At 36.7% G+C, this 20266-nt stretch overlaps 4 protein-coding genes across 4 annotated transcripts; 3 read left to right on the forward strand and 1 right to left on the reverse strand.

Annotated features, from left to right (window-relative positions):
* Positions 1–1018: 1018 nt before the first annotated feature.
* LOC110857904 lies at positions 1019–3054 on the forward strand. Its single transcript, XM_022106517.2, has 4 exons — positions 1019–1672; positions 1754–1918; positions 2006–2371; positions 2437–3054. The coding sequence occupies exons 1-4, from the start codon at positions 1242–1244 to the stop codon at positions 2771–2773; spliced, it is 1299 nt and encodes a 432-aa protein (XP_021962209.1). The 5' UTR covers positions 1019–1241; the 3' UTR covers positions 2774–3054.
* A 457-nt stretch (positions 3055–3511) lies between these two features.
* Positions 3512–4850, reverse strand: LOC118438320. The gene is made up of 2 exons (XM_035858284.1): positions 4591–4850; positions 3512–4193 (listed from the first exon to the last, which is right to left on the reverse strand). Exons 1-2 carry the CDS (start codon positions 4773–4775, stop codon positions 3692–3694), a joined length of 687 nt encoding a protein of 228 aa, XP_035714177.1. The 5' UTR covers positions 4776–4850; the 3' UTR covers positions 3512–3691.
* Positions 4851–7588: 2738 nt separating this feature from the next.
* LOC110857672 lies at positions 7589–9423 on the forward strand. Its single transcript, XM_022106274.2, has 4 exons — positions 7589–7829; positions 7910–7956; positions 8037–8203; positions 8504–9423. Exons 1-4 carry the CDS (start codon positions 7771–7773, stop codon positions 8780–8782), a joined length of 552 nt encoding a protein of 183 aa, XP_021961966.1. The 5' UTR covers positions 7589–7770; the 3' UTR covers positions 8783–9423.
* A 9329-nt stretch (positions 9424–18752) lies between these two features.
* On the forward strand, positions 18753–19705 carry LOC110857710. Its single transcript, XM_022106322.2, has 3 exons — positions 18753–18972; positions 19177–19275; positions 19381–19705. The coding sequence occupies exons 1-3, from the start codon at positions 18828–18830 to the stop codon at positions 19623–19625; spliced, it is 489 nt and encodes a 162-aa protein (XP_021962014.1). The 5' UTR covers positions 18753–18827; the 3' UTR covers positions 19626–19705.
* Positions 19706–20266: the final 561 nt, after the last annotated feature.

The raw sequence follows: 20266 nt of genomic DNA on the forward strand, positions 1-20266 counted from the left end.
TTCCACCGTGACAAAAGCCCCCTCCATTCTGAGCTATAGTTCAAATAGAATGAAATTGAATAGAAATTCAGCTCTCTTATTTACCATGTTTTGAACTGAACTGGATAAATAATGCGCATTGAGGCGAATAATTTATGAATATTTTGATTTTCCAGACAGTGGGGAATGGATACATTTATTGTTGTCTATATATTTACTTTATTCCATTTGAAACTCTGATATCATCAGGTCCGAGATTGTCTAAAATGTAATAAGATTAATAAATTTGGGTATATCAAGGATTTATCGATAATTCTGTATATCATGAAGTTGTTCAAGGCATCGCTAAAAATCCGACTTGTTGGATTTTCATCATTTCAGGATTTTGCATAACTTCGTCTTCTTCATGGTCGTGTCAATGTACACCGACTGCTTAATCGATCTAATAGAGCAACAAGCGAAGTTATAAATCCTTTTACATGTGTATATTTATGTACAAGTGAATTATTCTACAAATGTGTTATAATTGTTGGGAATATTTGCAAAACAATTAACGTTGCAGGCATTAAGTACAACTTTACAATTTGCAGGTATGTTAATCCAAGTTTTCCATCTCACTTGTACCTTTCATACATAAAGATCTGCAAGAGTCGACTCAATTGTTTGTAGCATTTTACTCAAATATTTGTATGTGTTCAAAAAGTGTGGTCAGAGTCCATGCGAGTGATTTGCGTAATTCATACCATCTCATTCTACACATATTTATGTACATACATACAATCATCAATACAGATGGGATTGCATTTTTCCATGAAAAGTTTTCTCAAAGAACAAAGACTATCTATCCCATTGAATAAGATACCTATCTTTCCTTCGTACTTACAACGAGATGCGTACCGTATCCCTTCTTTACTTTCATCGGGACAAGAAGCAACAAAAAAAACCACGTTGATTAATGGCGTAACATGTAAATATGTATGTATGTATTGCAACACACATATTTATCCAGGTATATATGTACATAGATACAGTAACTATGCAACAACTGCTCACGTAATAAACAAAACAGTGCGTAACCATTCATAGCGTTTGGTTTTTCTACGTGTTACATAAAATATTTATGCACAGTGCAGTTTGAACTGTGAACTGTACGTATTTGTAATTTCCGTGCTAAACTGATCCATCATATCCAAATTCTCTTGCGAGAATACATACACATTTATTATTATTTAACTAGATCTAAAATTCATTCCAATTAAAAAATGTCCACCTTAGAAAGTGGGAGTGGATGGGATTACGCCGGCTACGGGGAATTTAAATGTCCTCGGTGTCACCGTTTCTGGGCCAGCAACAAAGCATGGGCCTTATTTGGCCAAAAGTGTGCAAAATGTGCAAATAACGTCCCTGCACCGAGTCGTATTGAGACTCTGTATTATTACGAATGTCGGGACTGTAATCGGATTTGGAAGCATCGCTTTGACCAGGATGGTCAACCTTGTCCCAAGTGCAAAATTAAGGTCAAGGCTAACACTTACGCTGATTATAGAAAATACATACTGCCACGACTCCCAGACTTCCCCATATTCGCAGATATGGCCGAAGATAATGATGATAACGAGTATCGCCCACATCGCAGAGATCTTTGCGAAATTTGCAAGTATTTGGGAAAAGATTGCTCATCTTGGAATATGTCGTGAGTTAATTGTGCATACCTCATTTACATATTTTAGGCTGTGGTCAATGTCCACAATTTTATTAGATAATTCAATTTCAGCTCAATCGATGAATACCAAGATCGTGGAAACAGTAGAAAATTTACTGAAAATAAAAGGACTCCATCCACATTACTCGGTGAGTCACATTTTAGACCAAGTACATCGACATCGACTCGGGAATTGTGTCCAGTTCCGGAAGAAAATCAATGGTCAAAATATGTTAGGTATATGTCTTTGCGACAAATATCTTTTCTGTGATACATACATTTTTACATATGTAGGTACATACAAATTATTCGATTTTTATACAGAGGCGGACCCAAGAAAAACAAACGACGAGTCCTGGACGATTTATCTTGGCCAACTTTACTTGAAAGTGCGCCCCCACTAGGATATCTACCTGATGCGGGGGATGAACAATTAGTTCCAAAAGAGCAATTAACGGAAAAGCAGCAATTCATGGAAATTCAGCAATTAATTGAAAACGAGGAGTTAATCGAAAGCCTGCAAAAATTGGATAAGGAACACATCCCCTCAGAAGCACTGCTCTCCCCAGTCACTCCTCCCACCGAAGTGGCTGCTACTCAAAAAATAAGACACAAAAGAAGATTGAGAGGACCACGAAAATCCGCTAAAAAACGTTCCAATTCAGAAAGCATGGAGCAAGATTCTACTGTGTAAGAAAAAATTTTTTTTTTAATTCACTTGTTCCATTTTCTAAATGGTTTTCATGAATTTGTAGGAATTTGGTCGTGCAGCCGGAAATATCCGGGGCAAAAACTCCCCATAATATTGAGATTGAGCCAAGACCTCAAGAACAAATTAACACTATTTCACGACCGCGTTTAATTTATTATTTCATGCTCTACATTTGCATCTGCTGCAATGCTGTTCTTAGTGTGGACAACGTAATTAAGCGTTATAATCACTTCGCACTGTTCATGCCCTTATTTTGGCTAATTATTGCCTACGAGTTTTGCCAGAAGTATGGCAAACACTTGGAACCTTCAGGTGCCCAAGAAAGGAGGAATCGGGCGAAGAACTATGTTATATCTTTGTATAATCGATATGTTTTTTAAGTAAAATATTTGAGGATTGAACAATGTATTTATAATTATTTATGTAAATACTAAGAGTGATAAATCTGTAAACTAAATTACCCATATTTACATAAAATTGCTAACAATTTTGACACAACATTTTATGTTTATTACGGATGTCAGCATGTGTATTCTAAATAATTCCAAATATGCATGTATTCCCAGATTTATTTGACATTTGTAAATACAGTGGTAAACTTTTCAACTAATAAGAAAAATGTTTAAAAATCTGTGCAAATATTAAATAATTGCGCAATTTATCATGTCGGAAGCCACTGCACTTGATTATTTTTCGAAATACATTTTAACGATGACCAACTTTAATTTTTCACAAGAACGCGTATATTTACATACATACATAAATTTTAATACCGCTTATCGACAAGGCTACTTCACTTCTTTGGAATGTTTCTGCAATATACAAAAGTAACTAAAGGGTAAAGTCACTTACCGATGCAGGATGTAAAAAATTACGTACGTACAAAAATGTAATTTTGATTGTTCTACCATGCTTTGTTGAATATAATTGCATATGTGTACATACATATATACATATGTACATTTATTTATTCACATGTTGAATGCATTTATACCCATTGCAGGAAATTAAGTATTTATGCGTTTATTATTGTTCTTTCCATGAAATCATAATACCACAGAATTAGAGGAGTAATACTATATTCAATATTACCATAATACATAAATTTGGTTCGAAAATTAACTGATATACACATATGTACAATTATGTAATATTTACATATGTACATATTTTTGTATAAATTCATACTCACATATTTGAATTATCGAATCTAAATTACATATGTATATCTAATTTTATCAGTAAATATGTAAATTTAAACTTCTTACATGTAAATTTACATGCAGCCTCATCAACATCTAAGTCATCAGTAAGAGTGAAACCGTCAAATTAAGGCAATGATCCAACACGGTCAGTGAGGTTAAGTGATCCACAAAATTATTTCCGAATCGTATCTTCAATGGTGGCAGTGATATCGCAATCCGACCCGTTGTTCCGTCTCGTCTTCCTTTATGATGTTCCATCTTCCTCCACTTTTCCGTTACTTTGACCGACTTTTTATACACGTCGCCCACCGAGGCGAGGTCCACGCCCACGGTGAGGAGAAAGTCGCCCAAGAGCATGACAAAGTAGGAGAGGCCGGCGATCGAGATTGTCCCATGCATTCGAATGATGACGAAAAGACAGAAAACGATCCCATTCGACGCTATCACGAAGACGGCTGGAATAAAGAAATTCCGGAACATGGTGTTCATCATGGCGACCAGGATTTGAATTTGGGGGTAAATACGGAATGATTTCAGGGCTTGGAATTCCCTTTGACGCCGTGTAGCCCATACGTTTGATTTACCGGTTAGTGATCTGAGTCCATAAATTTAGATAATTAGCGCTACACGGTAATTAAAATTAGGACAGAAATCAGACAGAAGCGGAAACTTTCGAACTTCACGGCCCACCAAAAATTCCGACTACAATTTTGACAAAAATTCTGGCGTCCGGAAGTTAGTTTCCGATTCCGCCGATAAATTTCGGAAGTTAGTATTTGCCGATGCATGACAAAGGCTCGACCACTCCCCATGTGGTGGAATGGGTCAAGACGGGTTATTCTGGGGGTATTCAGTACGAGTTTTTATTGGATTTTGTATGAAAATTAACTTGCGAACTTTCGTATTTAGTTCGTATGTTTTTTCAAAATTATGTTTCGATAGCGATACTTGTAATGAATACTCCCAATATATTAGAAAAAGTAATAACGTACTCCGAAATGACGGTAAGATATTCCTGAAGACAAGCTCCGAACCCCATTAGAAAACTTGCAATCATCAGTGCAGCTACCGGTCCGACGTGGAAATACATCGAGGCGTCCAGCAAGATGGCCATCACCACGAAGAAATCGATCTCTTCGGTTTGAGATGATCCAGGATTTAAGCACTTTGTCCTCATTGATACCACATACGGAGGTGTGCAAGGACTAAGGAATAGCTGAAAAGCTGCAATTATTCCGAACGACGAGCAAGAAATAGTAGCCACGACGAAAACCATTTTTCGGAGTGTGGACCCTTTTCTTATTTCCGGACTCAAATTACGAAATTCTGTGGTAAAAAATGATTTTATGTGAAATAGTGGAAAGTACAAATCTACATGCCTCACCTTCTGTATTTAATATGCATAATGAACTAACTCGATGAAGCATCCCCAAAATTGTGAAAATCAGCACCTTTTTAATCACTTCTCACCTCTGGATGTATGTCTTTGCCAATTTCAAAAATATAAATACACTCCAGATTTTGAAAGTTTGTGAGGAAGGAAATCCCAAATTTAATATGTAAACATTTAGAAAAATTGAGATTTATCGAAGCTGGCTTAAAAAACTCCCCGTCATTCAATTAGTCAACTTAAGGGCTACAAATTTATCGTCCAATAAATTCCCAGAGTCAAGAAATGACTAAGGATGTGTCGATTTTAACGATTTTGGTAATGACTCACCGAATCCTACGTTAAGGTGACATTACAAATACTCACTTTTAACCAAGTTTCTCTCGAACATAAGAAATCCGTTCAACAGAAGCAACCCATCTTTTTCCCAGATGAACAATGTTACCCGACAAATCCCTGACGTAATGTACGCAATTAGGATAACGGAGGCTTGCAGTGCTTTCACGAGGGGCATCTTATCATACTCGAGGAATAAATAGATGCAAATTCCAATGAAATAAAAAACATGAGATAATAAAGTAGCTCGATATATTCGTCTGGATTTGGGACCGATAATTTGCACTGATTCAGACGCGTGATCGTACTCGTAGGGAATTGAGAAGCTTAAATTGTTCACTTTTATGGCGTAAACGAAATGCCAAAAGTATGACTGGCCTTTGGATAACATTTCCAAACAAGAATTTGTAAAAAAAAAAATTGGTGAATTAAAAAATTTTAATTTTAAAACTCTAATTGGAATTCCCTAAAATGTAAGTTTGATCGGCGAATTGCAAAAGTTGACTGTGGTTCTGGTGTTAGTTCTGATCGCACATATACCGTATATTTCTTTGTTTACTTACTTGCTCAATCAGTGGCCGCAAAAGCCGTGGGGACATTTGGGAACATTAACATTGGAGGATAGGGAAGGCAGGGGTTTATATATAACATGGACAGATGATGGCGACATTGTTCCTCTGTCCCCACGCTTCCGCGCCCAATATTCTATGTGCTTCTGTCGCAAGAAATATTTACAAATGCAATCCAGTTATATCCGAAGTAATTACCTAAGCTATTCATAGTTTACAAATAGCATAAACTTAAATTTGAAACTGACCTTGGCATTAACAACGCGAATTTCGTCGTCTTCTGTAAACATTTGCATATGCTGCAATACGATCAATTTTGACACCTGCGATTAGCGTTGATAGACACATGAAATTGCACTTACATACATATACATATTAGAAGCTTGTCCACAAATTGAACACCCACCAGACGCATCACTGCATAAGACAACATAATTTGGAGTGGACTGTATCGCAATCAGACCTCTGGAACTCGGCAATGGTCATAAATTCAAGTTTAAAGTTATTAGTAAATAGACGAAGCTGTACATATTAATTCACCTGCAATTATCTAATCGTCCAGCCAATTTGTTCCTCGGTCATGCCGGTCAAACATGGTCAGCTTTTAAATAGTAGTAAATTCTGATAAACGTTTCATGACCCGTTGGCCTTGTGCGATATAAATATCTATATAAATATACCAATGCAGAATAAACGGCAAAAAAAGTGAAAGCTAACATTGTATCATGCACGTTTAAAAAGAGTAGTCATTTTACATGTGCTGAATTGTTAACCTGGTGACATTTACTTGACATACGCAAAAATATAGTTTGATAGGTTGTAACGACTTGAGGATTTTTGTGTATCCTCAAATGCAGCAATTTTCTGACCTACTCATCGGACTCTGGATAAAATCAAACGAAGAGCAGTACACAACGCTCAAGAGAAATAACAAAGTTGATTTGGTAATTAGTGATGATAAAAAAGAAAGAAAATGTGATAAAAATAGATAAATTTTGAGTGTTACAAAGTTGAAAGAAACATGACCTAAGAACGAGACGCCGGTCACAATTACTGAACCAGACGCAATGAAGTTAAATATGTATTTGACGATGACATTCGGATCAAAAATCGGTGGTAATTATGTCGCGGATTCGAAGCTTGGTGAAAATACCAGACTATGGTAAATGGGTTTTGCGTGATTGAAAGTTATTGGTAAATTGTTCAATAATACTAAACTGGCAAACTATGTAAAGCTTGTATTATAAAATCTCTCGGAATATTCATCGATTTGCTGATATAAGTTGAACGAGGTTCGATTCTTCCCTTAAACGTTTGTATGCAAATGAATTATGTTGTAACAAATAAGACTACTACTACTACTGCATACATATTTATTATGTACATATTTACAATTTAGAGACTCATGACCCGTATAAAAACTACCTACATACATACATATGTAAATGAGAGTCACTTAAGACTTCATGGACACAATAATTCACGAATTTGCTACGTATGTATTTCTACATCAGCCTCTACAAAGTAATCATCTTTGCATGATTTCCTGGAATTCCAACTTGAACATTGCCTTGAGTGACAGACTGACATATGGACAAAATAAATTCTTACCAGTCAATAGAGATTAAAAGCTAATGTTGTTCAATTTATGGGTATAAAAGCACATGTACATATGTATGTATATATGTATGTAAGTACATATATGTATACACATACAGATACAATATGTAAACACTGTGATTTTCTTACGCAATGAAAACCCATGAGGTTTTTCTGCATAAAACGAAAAGAAAAACATCCCTCGCTTCATCAGTTGCAAATCGTGTAGTTTAAAGTTTCACAGCCCATCTTGTAAAATTTTTTGAATAAATTTCATCATGCACCAAACAAAAATTTTATTTTGTTTAGTGCTGACTATATGTGGTCTGGTCCATTGGTAAGTGCATACTTATGTAAGGGCATGGTTTTTATAGAAATTAAATATTATGTAATTAAGTACAATTGTTATTTCTGAAGTGAGTACTTGACTCATTCTGAGGCTAAACGCCGACTGGGAAACGCAGGTATAAATTAGAAATTTATTTAAATACAGTTCGTATAATTTTCGAATTGATAAGGCCACTAAAAAATATTTTCTCTGTAGGCATATCCATTAAGGAGCACCGACCGAGCTGCACCGACAGGACGAATAAAGACTGTACATCGCTCGATAACGTCCGATCTGAAACAATTGGCTGGTTGATAAACTTCAAACGGGTCGCAATTTACGACGGAAGACAATGCACGTTCATTGTTACTGGTGGCACTGAGGTACATAAATACAGGGTGGTTTAAAATACAGGGAGGTTTGTTTCGCTCCAATGGAAAATTTTGCAAAGGGAAAAGTCCATAAGTCTCTTGTATTTAAGAGAATTTGAAATTCAGATTTTTACTGATTATTCAACTCTACCTGTATCAAAACTGATGGAACATAGACAATGACAAAATTCTTAAAATTTTGTATGCGCTTTTATATACTGCGGTTTATTTTAGCACGTGCCTAGTTTTCCAAAAGTACAAATGAAGTATAATGCCAACAGATGAAATTTATATGCACATATATTTATGCAGGCTGGTCATGGCGGTGGGGGAAAAAACACCCACGCGGGCGGGTACAAGATCGACCTTCGACTTAACACCTGTCTCGATAACTTTATCCAGTCAGGATCCAAGAATCGTCGTAACGCCTACTTTCGATACGTCAAGGATGTCACACTGAGGTATAATAGGACATCGTTCTATAAAGCTCCAAAATATCAATCTGGCTCCGGCGCTTTCCTGTTGAGAGAACATAACCATTGGGACGCATTGTATCCGGAAAATCCGGTGACGAATTGGGGTCGCGGGTAATCGTGAGAAATTTTGGATGGTTGAGGTAAATTTCATTTACATGTTCAACTTTTAAAAAAGTTTCAGTCTTTATTAATCTTAAAAACTCTAAAGATTTGTTGCTTCATTATCATTGTTGCTTCATATGTATTTCTATGTTTTCAAGCTTTGAGAATATATAATAAAATATGTAACAAAGCCTCGCAAAATGAATTATTCACATGATTGTAAAATTGAATTTAGAAAATTTAGATAATATTTTGTTAAATATTTTCGAAAAAAACTAAAGGTGCATGGTGCCTAAAATCGGTAAAAATTTTCTATCACATTATTTAAAGTTTAGTTTCAGCATTTTACAGAGAAATGCATGCAAGTGCGAAATAAACTTAGGTTTTTTCAAATTGTCTAAATATCTACAAATTGTGTTTAGAATTGAAATTAATTGATTAAGTTGCACGAGATGATAAAGGTTGTAAGAGTAGCATAAATATACATATTGTAAATATGTATGTATGTATACCTATATGTAGATATTTTTAAGGTAACATGTATTCATTTTATCTAAGGGGTGTAAATATGCAAATGTTTCGCATAAAATTTGACATTTCTATAGCTTCAATAAATACTTATATTTAATATGCACGGACATAACGTGTCATGAATATCTTTGACAGAATCAAAATAATTATTGTCTATACTCAGAAGTTGTGAGTGTAATTAATACGGTGCCAAAACCTTGGTAAATCAATTTGAATATTTGAAAGCTTCCAAAGTTATGTATATTTAATAGAACTTCACCGTATTAAACAAACATCCCTATTCACAAATTGTTTGTTCAGTAAAGACAGCAAAAAGGTCGTTCTAGATTTATGCATATGTATCCAGTACACGTGGGGATTTACATTCAAAATATTCCATAAGACCATGACATCTGAACAAGAATTGGGTAGTGGTGTGTGCGTGTTAAAATCCGATTTGGAGGTTTTGGACCTCGAATCTTCCAGAAAGATTGACCTTAAGGGTTCATCGTTTTGGCGGAATTATTTAGTGCTTATGTAAAACCTGAAATGCGTTATTTCTGAGTCATTTTCTATTTATAAACTGTAGGAATGACAATTCCACAAGTACTGTGGAGTGACGGGCGTTTCTACTAGTTAAAAACGCTATCTACTGACAAACTCATTTGAACATGGACTCTATGCAAACAGTTGAATAAATATTCCAACCACACATTTGGTCAATTAATGCATAATTTTAATTTCCACATGTCACCAGCTGAGCTATGGATAAGTAGTTATCAGAATCTCTAAACAAATCCTAACTTCTCTAATAATGATATACATACAAACCGGAAGAAATTCTGTCACTAATAATTAATCGCATGATAAGGCATTTCAACTGAAAATAAGTAATTTGCTCGACTGAAATAAAATTGCACAGAATTTACTGATTTAAGCAATTCATAGTCAACTTCCTGTGGAACAATGTATCAAACAGAATTTCTCCCCTTACTAAAACTTCATCTCAAAAGTTGCAAATTTCTTCAATGCGTTCCATTTGAATTTCCCCAAAACTCTTCTCGATTAGTCAAATGTCAATCCCTTAGCAAAATCCGCATGTTTAAACTGCAATGCATACTTTCCGTCCTGTACTGCACGTTATTCGGTCTCAACCTCTGCTTTGGGCCATTAACCAAGATTGAGAAGTTCCAAGGCTTCGGCTTTTTCATGTGCTACCTTTTAGCGTCAATAACAAGGTGGAATTATGAACTAGACAACGGACCGAGTCAACTAATCAACGCATTTTTGGACTGTGAAGAGACCATTATGACAAGTAAGTAGGTGGGAATTTATTTTTACAAGTGCTATACACACGTTTAAACTTTAATTCTAATTTGAACTTGAAATTTGCAATTTAATCTTATGAAATGCTGCATTTACATATGTGTACTTCACTCCTTTGTAACTTGCGCCATAGTTAAACTATAATGTTGGCGCAAGTTACTAAGGAGTGAAGTATAAATGCAGCTGATTTCTTTATTTTTTGTTTATGGCGTGGAAAAATTGTTGTAAGTTTTTAAGTTGGTAATTTCACTTCTAAAGATCTATAGCAAATATCAGAAACTAAAAATTTTGTGAGTACATAGTTGCATGAATGTTCGCCTCGGTATGTATGTGAAAGACTTATGTAATACTTGCCTTTACTAAATTTTTGCAAAAACCCACTACCAGTTAAAGGTAAAAATTTACTAAAATATAAAGATTTGAATATTTAAGCTTAATCTGCACCCTGAAATCAATACAGGTTTCCCCCAGATGTCATGTTCCCTTGCATGTCAAGTGGTCAAGCTGTTCATTCAATTGTGCGAAGTCGGTGTGGTCACTTTCCCAATGCTGCTCTTTCTCTTGCTTCGGGTCATGCCCTGCACGCCGCCCTTCCTTCTCTCCTTTCTACCAGGTTGTCATAATGGGTCTGATATCTGTACCTTTGGCCACCTGGGCCGCTTGGGGGTACACATATTCGAGGCGTGGATGTGCGATCACATTGTGTACTCCGCAACAACGTGGATTTTGTATGTCTTCTGTGCAGGGATAATTTTTATTCTCGACTTTCTCCGCGTATTGGAAAGGTTCGTCTAAACTAATTTTGCTGTAAATAAATGTAAATATGACTAAATATGTAGTACATATTTCTACTTATTTACATGCATAGACTCTATACACACGTAATTTTACACATTTATGATAACGTGGCAAACAATTTTTTATATATATTTTCATTTACACATGTAATTGTTCCTTGAAAAATGAGGATTACTAATTCCAATTACATTGAATGTATAATCAATCTGGTGAAGTAATCTCGCAAAATTTGTATTTCTCTATGTATACTTAATCGTCAAAGTTGATTAATTTCTAAATTCCTTCGTAGCAATCTCACAAGGCATTCAACGTCTGAAAAATACTCTGAATCCATCCAACTCTACCGGAATATTCAAATTCTGGAGAAATCATGGAACGCGTGTCTTTCAGAACGAATCCTTCCAGCGATCATGTTTTGCAATCCGGCCGTCGAGATAATCTCCACTTTTGTGTGCATCACCCTGTCAAAAGAAATTCCAATGCCGGGGTTTCTAATATTTCCTATCATGGCGGCGGCTTCTTTAACCAATAACATGGTCATCATCACCCTCGCTTCGCGAGTTCACAGCGCTTCACGAGACCTGTTGACCTCTTTGAAACAATTAAAACTGGAAAAGAGGTCAAAATTGATGAGAAAAGAGCTACAAGCCTGCAACACGCTGAGGATCAAGTTTGGCTCAAATTTCATCGATAATGGGACACCTCTGGTTATGCAAGACGTCTGCATTAATCAAATCATGTCTTTAGTACTGCTGAAGCGGAGCAGGGTTAATTAAATTTGACACTTTTAACATAATAATGACGGAAACGTAAAAGACATTTCTACGTCATCTGTATGCATATTTAATTATCCAGAATCCAACATTTTCAGATTTCGATCCGGTCTAGTCTAAATATGTATTACAGGTTACTGATTATATTACATACATTTGACTGATTCTTAATCTGATATGCGAATAAAATGTATGGAAATATGTATGTAAATCTTAGTTATTTTTTGTTTCAGTCTAAACTAAAAATTATGTTTATTTTACCCACATATTTATTGTACTGTTTTTTTAGTATGCAATTAATGTTGGATTATAGTAAATCATATAGAATAATTCATACTAAATTACCAATTACAAGTTATGTAAATATTTACGTAGATACCTATGTATATATGTATTTATGTACATACGAATATGAATTTCATTAAAACTTATGAAGGAATTAACGATCTAAATACATATAAATTGTGGTCATACAACGAACATGTCCAATACATTTTCGTATCCAGATGCAACCATATTACGTATCTAATCTTGAATCCAACCTACATATTCTTCTAATGTTTCTTAACTACAGTCAGGAACAAAGATTTTACTTTAAAAACCTGAAATTCTTATTGGCACTATGCCGGTATAACTTTAAATATAAATATGTATATAAATGCATACCTGTATACATATTTATTACATATGTCAGTAGGTTTCTAACTTTGTACAACAGCTATGCATGTATGTATAAAGTGTTATAAATTAACATAATAATAAATAACTCTTAATAATACTTAATTATAAATATTTATGCTTCCACTTTTACACCCAATCAATCATTGTATCCATTCAGTTAACGAAGAAGGAATTACCGAGGAATGTTTGATAGCAAAACTACACATTATACAAAAGCTGTCATAAGTGCGTGGCATGGCACATGTGCTAGAGGTGAAATGGATTACCAAAACGAAAAATCCATCCAATCCAAAATCCATTTGGATTTATCCAATCCATTTTTAATTTCTTCGTAAAAAATCCATCCAATCCAAAATCCATTTGGATTTATCCAATCCATCCAATCCATTTTTAATTTCTTCGTAAAAAATCCATCCAATCCAAAATCCATTTGGATTTATCCAATCCATCCAATCCATTTTTAATTTCTTCGCAAAAAAAATCCATCCAATCCATAATCCATTTGGATTTATCCAATCCATCCAATCCATTCGAGATTTTGTAAAAAAAATATCCAATCCAATCCATAACTTTTAAACCATTAGAAATCCAATCCAATTCAAACCAAACACGAAAAATCTGTATTAACCAGCACTAATTTTAAATTAAACCAATATAATCCAGCTTAAAACATTTGCATAATATTTACAAAATCAGTAAAACTATGTTTGAAAAATTACTACCATGATATACACACCTATTGTTAAATCTCGGTATATCTATCTTATAAGCTGGAAATGTTTGTTGGCAACGGAAGTGAAAGTAATTTTCCGTGACGGAAGTGAAAGTGGAGAAAGTGATTTGCATATCAACTGCGTTGGAAAGTTGATAAGTCTGTTGCCCAGGATTTACTGGTTATGTTATCAGGAAGGGAAGTTAACCTGAATTGATAAGTGTGGTTATCCGGTCGCATGTGGGAACGAGGTGTGTCCCATTGGTATTGGGTTATCGCTCTGCTGGGGGGAGTGAGAGGGTGCACCCCCTGGGATATGGTTATCGCTCTGCTGGGGGGAGTGGGAGGGCGTGCCCCCTGGGATATGGTTATCGCTCTGCTGGGGGGAAGTGGAGGGTGTGCCCCCTGGGATAGGCTTACCGCTCTACTGGGGGGAGTGGGAGGGCGTGCCCCCCTGGGATATGATTATCGCTCTGCAGGGGAAGTAGGATGGCGTGGCCCCCTTGGATATGGTCACCGCTCTGCTGGGGGAGTGGGGGGGGAAGTGCCCCCCTGGGATATGATTATCGCTCTGCTGGGGGAGTAGGATGGCGTGCCCCCCTTGGATATGGTTACCGCTCTGCTGGGGGGAATGGGGGGAGGGCGTGCCCCCCTGGGATATGGTTACCGATGTTCCGTTTAGTTCCATTCATTCAGGCCCGTTTCCAAACCAGTGATATGCCTGAATGATGGGAGGGAGAACGGATTCCGTTCCCTTCATGGGTATCCCATATTTACATTGGATTGTCTAAATTACAAAATAGATTTACTAAGCTTACACATAAGGGAATGGGATTCCCTTCCTCTTCCATTCCCTTTGGATATACTTCAGGCGAAGTAGGGAATCTTCACGTCAAGGGAAGGGAAAGGGAATGGATTTCCCTTCCCTTTGGATATACTTCAGATGAAGTAGTGAAATCTTCGCATCAAGGGAAGGGAAAGGGAATGGGAATGGATTTCCCTTCCCTTTGGATATACTTCAGATGAAGTGCGAAATCTTCGCATCAAGGGAAGGGAAATGGATTCTGTTCCCTTCATGTGTGGAATAAAGTTATCGCTATGCTGGAAGTAATAGAGGGGTGCCCGACATTGGCTGGGGTTTGTCTATCGAAAGTTGTTACACCCCGCGTGATCTGTTGGTGGGTCACTCACCAATAAATGACCTCAGCTATTTAATATTTTTTCAAGACTCCTTTGCAGGTCTCACTGCAGTTTCACATGAAGAGCATGTCCGCTCCCAACACCAGAAAAAATATACAGTAGCCGCGGAAGGGTGGGTGGGGACAGAGGGGCAATGTCCTCATGGTTATTCGATTTTCCTATCGGCTTCCCATATTATACACATTCCATTCCCTTCGTGTGCAGATAAGTTAGATTAAAGAAATGGAATCGATTCCCTTCATGCAGACCTCCGATGAATTAGATTCCGATGAATCAAATCTTCTACAGATTTTGAACGCTGCGCATGAACATGTATGACATCATATGCACTTTCACATGCCACACACCAGTGACCGTGTGGACCAAGTCAAAGGTCACATATGAACACACGTCAAACATATCTATGTCAGATTTTGAACCGGGTATAACAATATGATACTCATTTTGCTTTAATTCATAGGATCCATTCGTTGTGACCGTATATGCACGACCAAATAGTATGGCGTGAAAATTGTTTAGATTTCTTGAATATTTTAGTTTTCCTATTGAGGTTCAACGAGGTCAACCGAATGGATTTGATTTCAATTTCAGCCCGTCTCCAATGTTAATAAAGTGGGCCCGTGATTTTGTCGCGTAGAAACTCTGTGCGGTTGACTTCGATGCACTGTAACATTAATCTCCATCAACTAATATCATCACGTTCACGTTCATTACAAAGTCCTTTGACTTACGTCGGCGACAGAGAATTTCAGCTTATAATATAGATTAAAATATTTAATTGGTTAGAGTTTTGCAAAATTCCACTCAATTTTCATGAAAATCAAATAAGCTCTCGCCCGGCGGGAGACGGGCTTATACGCTAGTTTTTAATATAACAGAACTAGTTTATACAACCGCCAATCAACAGGCAAAAACTAAATGCAAACATTAGTGAATTTGGCCTCCTTTCACATGCCAATATGTTACCGACTAAACCATCAATACACTCGTCTGTTTTAAGTTGTATAAGTGGATAAGTACAGTATAGGCAGAAAGTCATTATACCCTCATACTTTTTGTACATAAAGCCTCATATTGTTCGAGAAGCTTGAGAGGATGATCTGCAATTTTGCACAATTACTTACTATGATGTAAGGGTTCCGGAACCATACTTTGGATAACGGCGTGGCACAAGCAACGACACGGTGAAATTATATCCAAAATTCCGACAGGAAAAAAGTCTTTATACCCCAATTAAAGTTTAATAAAAAATGTGTTCATAATTTGTTTGTGTTAAATAACAGTCAAGTAAGCACCTGGGATGTCCTCCCACATCCTTTAGGAAGGCAAAAACACATTTTGGCATCGAGCCAAAAAATAAGCTAGTGACAGAAGTGTCCTAATTCTCCTATTCGAGCTATATGGCGAGGACCAGTCCTTTGAGGTTGGATAGCATGTGCTGAGAAATTTTGGGCTTCACCATTGACCATAAACTTGCATTAACATGCTGTCCTACGATTATGGATGGCAATTCAACAATCAATCTCCTTTGTTGAAAACCAAATCTTCAATAATTTTGATGTATGCCTTAGATCGCCTTACTATTTGAAAATATAATTATTCCCCAACGGTTATTTCCTCACGTTACCATCAAATTCCAACCTAGAACGTCGCAGTAGTAGTTGGAGTACATTATTACTTCGATTGTACTAAAGTTTCGGACGCTCTTCCACAACGTCACGCCCAAATAATTCGATTTCCACCCTATTCTAAATGGTTAGCGTGCTGTAGTTGACTTTGTCAGCGTCTCTTTTCTGAATCCATATTCCACTGGTCCTAATTTGAACCAAACAGGTTGATGTTGACGTCGGCGAACAATATCAGGAGTTTCTAAAATTTCGCCGTCCAATTATCATGATTTTTAGCCCATTTAGAGCTGTCTGCAATATAGGCCTCGCGGAGAAATAGAATTTTCCATGTTGCTCGATATGCAAATCCATCTTAAGCGATCCTACCCTTTGTAATTCGCACAGAAACTCGAAGATTATATTCTTCCCTCGTTTTCAAGTTGATTTTTGGTGAAGATAACCGTCAAATGTTTGGCTTTTGGAGAACTTGCCGTGATCCGTCCATGGGGGCGTGATCCATGTACATGATAAAGCTGTTAAATTCCATTCGATCCCAAACTTTTTGCAGTTCTGGAATATTCTGGCAACTCTACCTTTCTGAATGGGTAGTTAGCCGGGAATTCTTTGGTGTCGAAGCCTTTCATCATCAAAATTTACGACAATTTGTCTCAGGCCGGGGTTAAGGTGTTTTTGAGTGATTATGAGCTAATTTTAGTAACGGACAACTAGATCAGCATTAGACAAATGCTATTTTTCAATTAATAATGAATCATTTGGTGCGTGAAGGGCGATTTAAGATTTTATTTTCAAAAATTACAGTAAAAGTACCAAAAAGTCGAAAGGTATAAAGACTTTTTTCCTGTCGGAATTTTGGATATAATTTCACCGTGTCGTTGCTTGTGCCACGCCGTTATCCAAAGTATGGTTCCGGAACCCTTACATCATAGTAAGTAATTGTGCAAAATTACAGATCATCCTCTCAAGCTGCTCGAACAATATGATACTTTATGCACAAAAAGTATTAGGGTATAATGACTTTCTGCCTATACTGTACATATATTTTAAAATATTAAGAATGACATAACGTCCTGGATATGATTTCTATACCGAAAGTCACACAGCTGCACAGTGACAATCCATAATTTTTCCACAACTGAAAATCCATCCAATCCATATGCATGGATTGGATTGGATCCCAAATGGATTGGATAATCTGGATATCCATTTCACCTCTAACATGTGCCCGTGGTAAATATCTGTATTCTCAAGTGGAAAGAATCTGATGGCGTGATTGACTACGTGTGACCGCATGCAAATTTACTCGCGACTTATCGTAAATTTATATATGAATAATGTTGATGAACTGCGTACTTAATTAAGAATCAATAGTATGTACTAATCTTTAATACACGACACAAATTACAATTATGCTCCAATAAATATGAACAATACCATGTTTATATACAGAAGCGTATGTATTTTAAAATGCTATTTCATCACGTATGTAAGATAACCACAACATGCTGATTGGAATCCAGTCCCATTTCAAGGATCTTCTAATTTGTGTTTATTATTTATTGTTCTTCCTGCAGATAATTTTTTACAAGGGGTAAATTTCATCAATATTGACAATAGTAGGGCCGTTTCCTGACTCGTAAATAGCTTATGAAGTTGGTTCCCGTAGTGGTGATGATCGAGACTTATCTTGTACGGACCTTGTGCAATGTCTCGTCGTGTATATAGTTGATTGATTACACAGATTTACAATTGACGCATCTCTCGAATTCCAGGACTCTTTTTATAAAAATGATGCAATTGTTCGTGGTGTTATGTTTGTTTTACCTTAATTGCATGAGTGTCTTCCTTCATCTGATTTTTGCAGCTGGCACTGCTACCTACATACTTTTCACGTTGTAGTGACGTGAAATATAGGTATGACGATGTCTACTGATAATTATAAACCACATTTTTCGGGAGAGCTGGATAACGTGCATTTCTCCCACCCAGCCAAAATTGGTGAGAAATGGTAAAAATGGTAAAAATAAAAGTTTTGTTCCAGTTTGCACCTGAATACTTAGGAAATTTGGCTTAATATTTCCCAAATAATTTTCACACGTCATCAAATTTTCGATTGTGGAACTAAAGAAACGCTCGGCATCATTTTTAAAATACAGATTTATCCCTCCAAAATTATGCAAAGTAACTGAAGCCCTGGAAAAAATGTGGTTAAACGAAACCCTGCTCTTACCACAATATTTCAAACGAGATCAATCTGTCAAATTGTAAATGTGTTTCATTATCTCACCGTATTGTTCCCATTTCCGATAAGCCCTGACAAGCATAATCCTCACCGGCATAAATACCACTCAAGTCGACCTTTTCGTCTCATTATCCAGCCTTCTTTCCGACCTAGCCCAAATTTTGACCTAACTTAAAATTCCAATCTTCACCATGCTTAAGGCAGTCGCTCTCATCGCCCTCCTCGTCTCCGCCGCCACGGCCTCCGCCATCCATGGCGCGTCCCTCGTCCAGAAGGGAATCGCCCCATTCGATGCCACCACTTTGGGCGTAGTTAATCCAGCACACAGATGTGGAGGTGAGAAATTTGACTGTTTTTTTTGGTATTAAAGTTGCTACCGCTTGGTATTACCGTCCGTAAAAATTTGCTACCGAAATGGTAAAGCTTGAATATCGAGCAATCACTGCGCGGTATGACGCATCAATACCGCTTGGTATGATTTTAGTACTGAATTTTTCAGAGTGAAATATCTTAAATTTCCTAATTTGTTTAAATTTCCAGGTGTCGGAACTCCCCTTCAGCTCCGTATCTCCAACTGCGAGGGAAGATGTCAACTCGTCCCTGGACAAATCTACAATTGCGAGAAGGACTTCATGCCCAGTAAGAAAAATTTTTGATTTTCCTATCCCAGCAATGCTATCAAGCTCCTCCCCTTCCCTATCACTATATGTTGCAGTCCCCTTAATGAATAATTTTGCCCCACAGGCTCCGCTGCCCCATCACTCACCTTGAAGATTGAGATTTGCATGTCTGCCGGATTCTGCATGGTCATCTTGGAGACCGAGCTCCCCAATTCTTCCGTCCAGCCAGGATTTATCTACACGGCCAAGTACTCCATTGTCCCCAACGATATCCTCTCCGGACAGACCGTAGAATTCCGCGCATATATAAGCCATACCAACAATCTTCTCTTGGAAATCTGCGTCTCCGCAGAAATCGACATCTTGTAAAGAAAGAGAGTTGAGCCGAAATGAGACCATGTGATACATAATTAGCTAATAAAATGTCCTAGAGACAAAAATTCCATCAATTCATGGTTTTGTTTTCTGCATAGAATATTAATTGTATTTAGCATACAAATTTCCACGTCTTTGCATTTTTTCTGGCATGTCGGCAGTATTTTTTAAATCTTTTTTAGTAAGAGATTTAACTTAATACGGAAGATGCAGGCCTTATCTTAACTTTTAATTGATTGCATGGCGATCATATGCAAATAAAATGCCATGCTTAGTTTAATCGTCGATCCACGTCATTACTATGGCATGGCAATTGACATACTCAACAATGGCATTTTTAAGTTGACATGTACATATGTATGATATTTAATAAGTCTTCCATCGATTGATTGATTGTGTACGATTTGCAATCAATTAAAAAAGCTGTGATTATGTGCAGATTGGATTTTCCTGGTGCGTAGATGTCGATATGTCACTTTTTACTTGCCAATGTCGGAAAATATACACGTGCATACTTTTATGTATATTTGTGTTACGTATGGATATAAAACATCTCCAAACTGTTACTCGTAAATTGTATTTGAACTAATGGAAAATTATGAAGTAACTAAATATTATGCAATATTTAGTGGTTT

Source organism: Folsomia candida, unplaced genomic scaffold, assembly GCF_002217175.1.
Source record: "Folsomia candida strain VU population unplaced genomic scaffold, ASM221717v1 Fcan01_Sc019, whole genome shotgun sequence".
NCBI lineage: Eukaryota > Metazoa > Arthropoda > Collembola > Entomobryomorpha > Isotomidae > Folsomia > Folsomia candida.

Excerpts from the sequence above, each read along its gene's own strand:
- LOC110857710 (XM_022106322.2), top strand. The coding sequence starts at position 18,828 with ATGCTTAAGGCAGTCGCTCTCATCGCCCTCCTCGTCTCCGCCGCCACG. Across the intron at positions 18,973-19,176 it reads TCCAGCACACAGATGTGGAG|GTGTCGGAACTCCCCTTCAG; the intron begins GTGAGAAATTTG and ends TTAAATTTCCAG. Across the intron at positions 19,276-19,380 it reads CGAGAAGGACTTCATGCCCA|GCTCCGCTGCCCCATCACTC; the intron begins GTAAGAAAAATT and ends TTTGCCCCACAG.
- LOC118438320 (XM_035858284.1), bottom strand. The coding sequence starts at position 4,775 with ATGAGGACAAAGTGCTTAAATCCTGGATCATCTCAAACCGAAGAGATC. Across the intron at positions 4,194-4,590 it reads TATCTTACCGTCATTTCGGA|ATCACTAACCGGTAAATCAA; the intron begins GTACGTTATTAC and ends TTATGGACTCAG.
- LOC110857904 (XM_022106517.2), top strand. The coding sequence starts at position 1,242 with ATGTCCACCTTAGAAAGTGGGAGTGGATGGGATTACGCCGGCTACGGG. Across the intron at positions 1,919-2,005 it reads CAATGGTCAAAATATGTTAG|AGGCGGACCCAAGAAAAACA; the intron begins GTATATGTCTTT and ends ATTTTTATACAG. Across the intron at positions 2,372-2,436 it reads ATGGAGCAAGATTCTACTGT|GAATTTGGTCGTGCAGCCGG; the intron begins GTAAGAAAAAAT and ends ATGAATTTGTAG.
- LOC110857672 (XM_022106274.2), top strand. The coding sequence starts at position 7,771 with ATGCACCAAACAAAAATTTTATTTTGTTTAGTGCTGACTATATGTGGT. Across the intron at positions 7,957-8,036 it reads ACGCCGACTGGGAAACGCAG|GCATATCCATTAAGGAGCAC; the intron begins GTATAAATTAGA and ends TTTTCTCTGTAG. Across the intron at positions 8,204-8,503 it reads TTGTTACTGGTGGCACTGAG|GCTGGTCATGGCGGTGGGGG; the intron begins GTACATAAATAC and ends ATATTTATGCAG.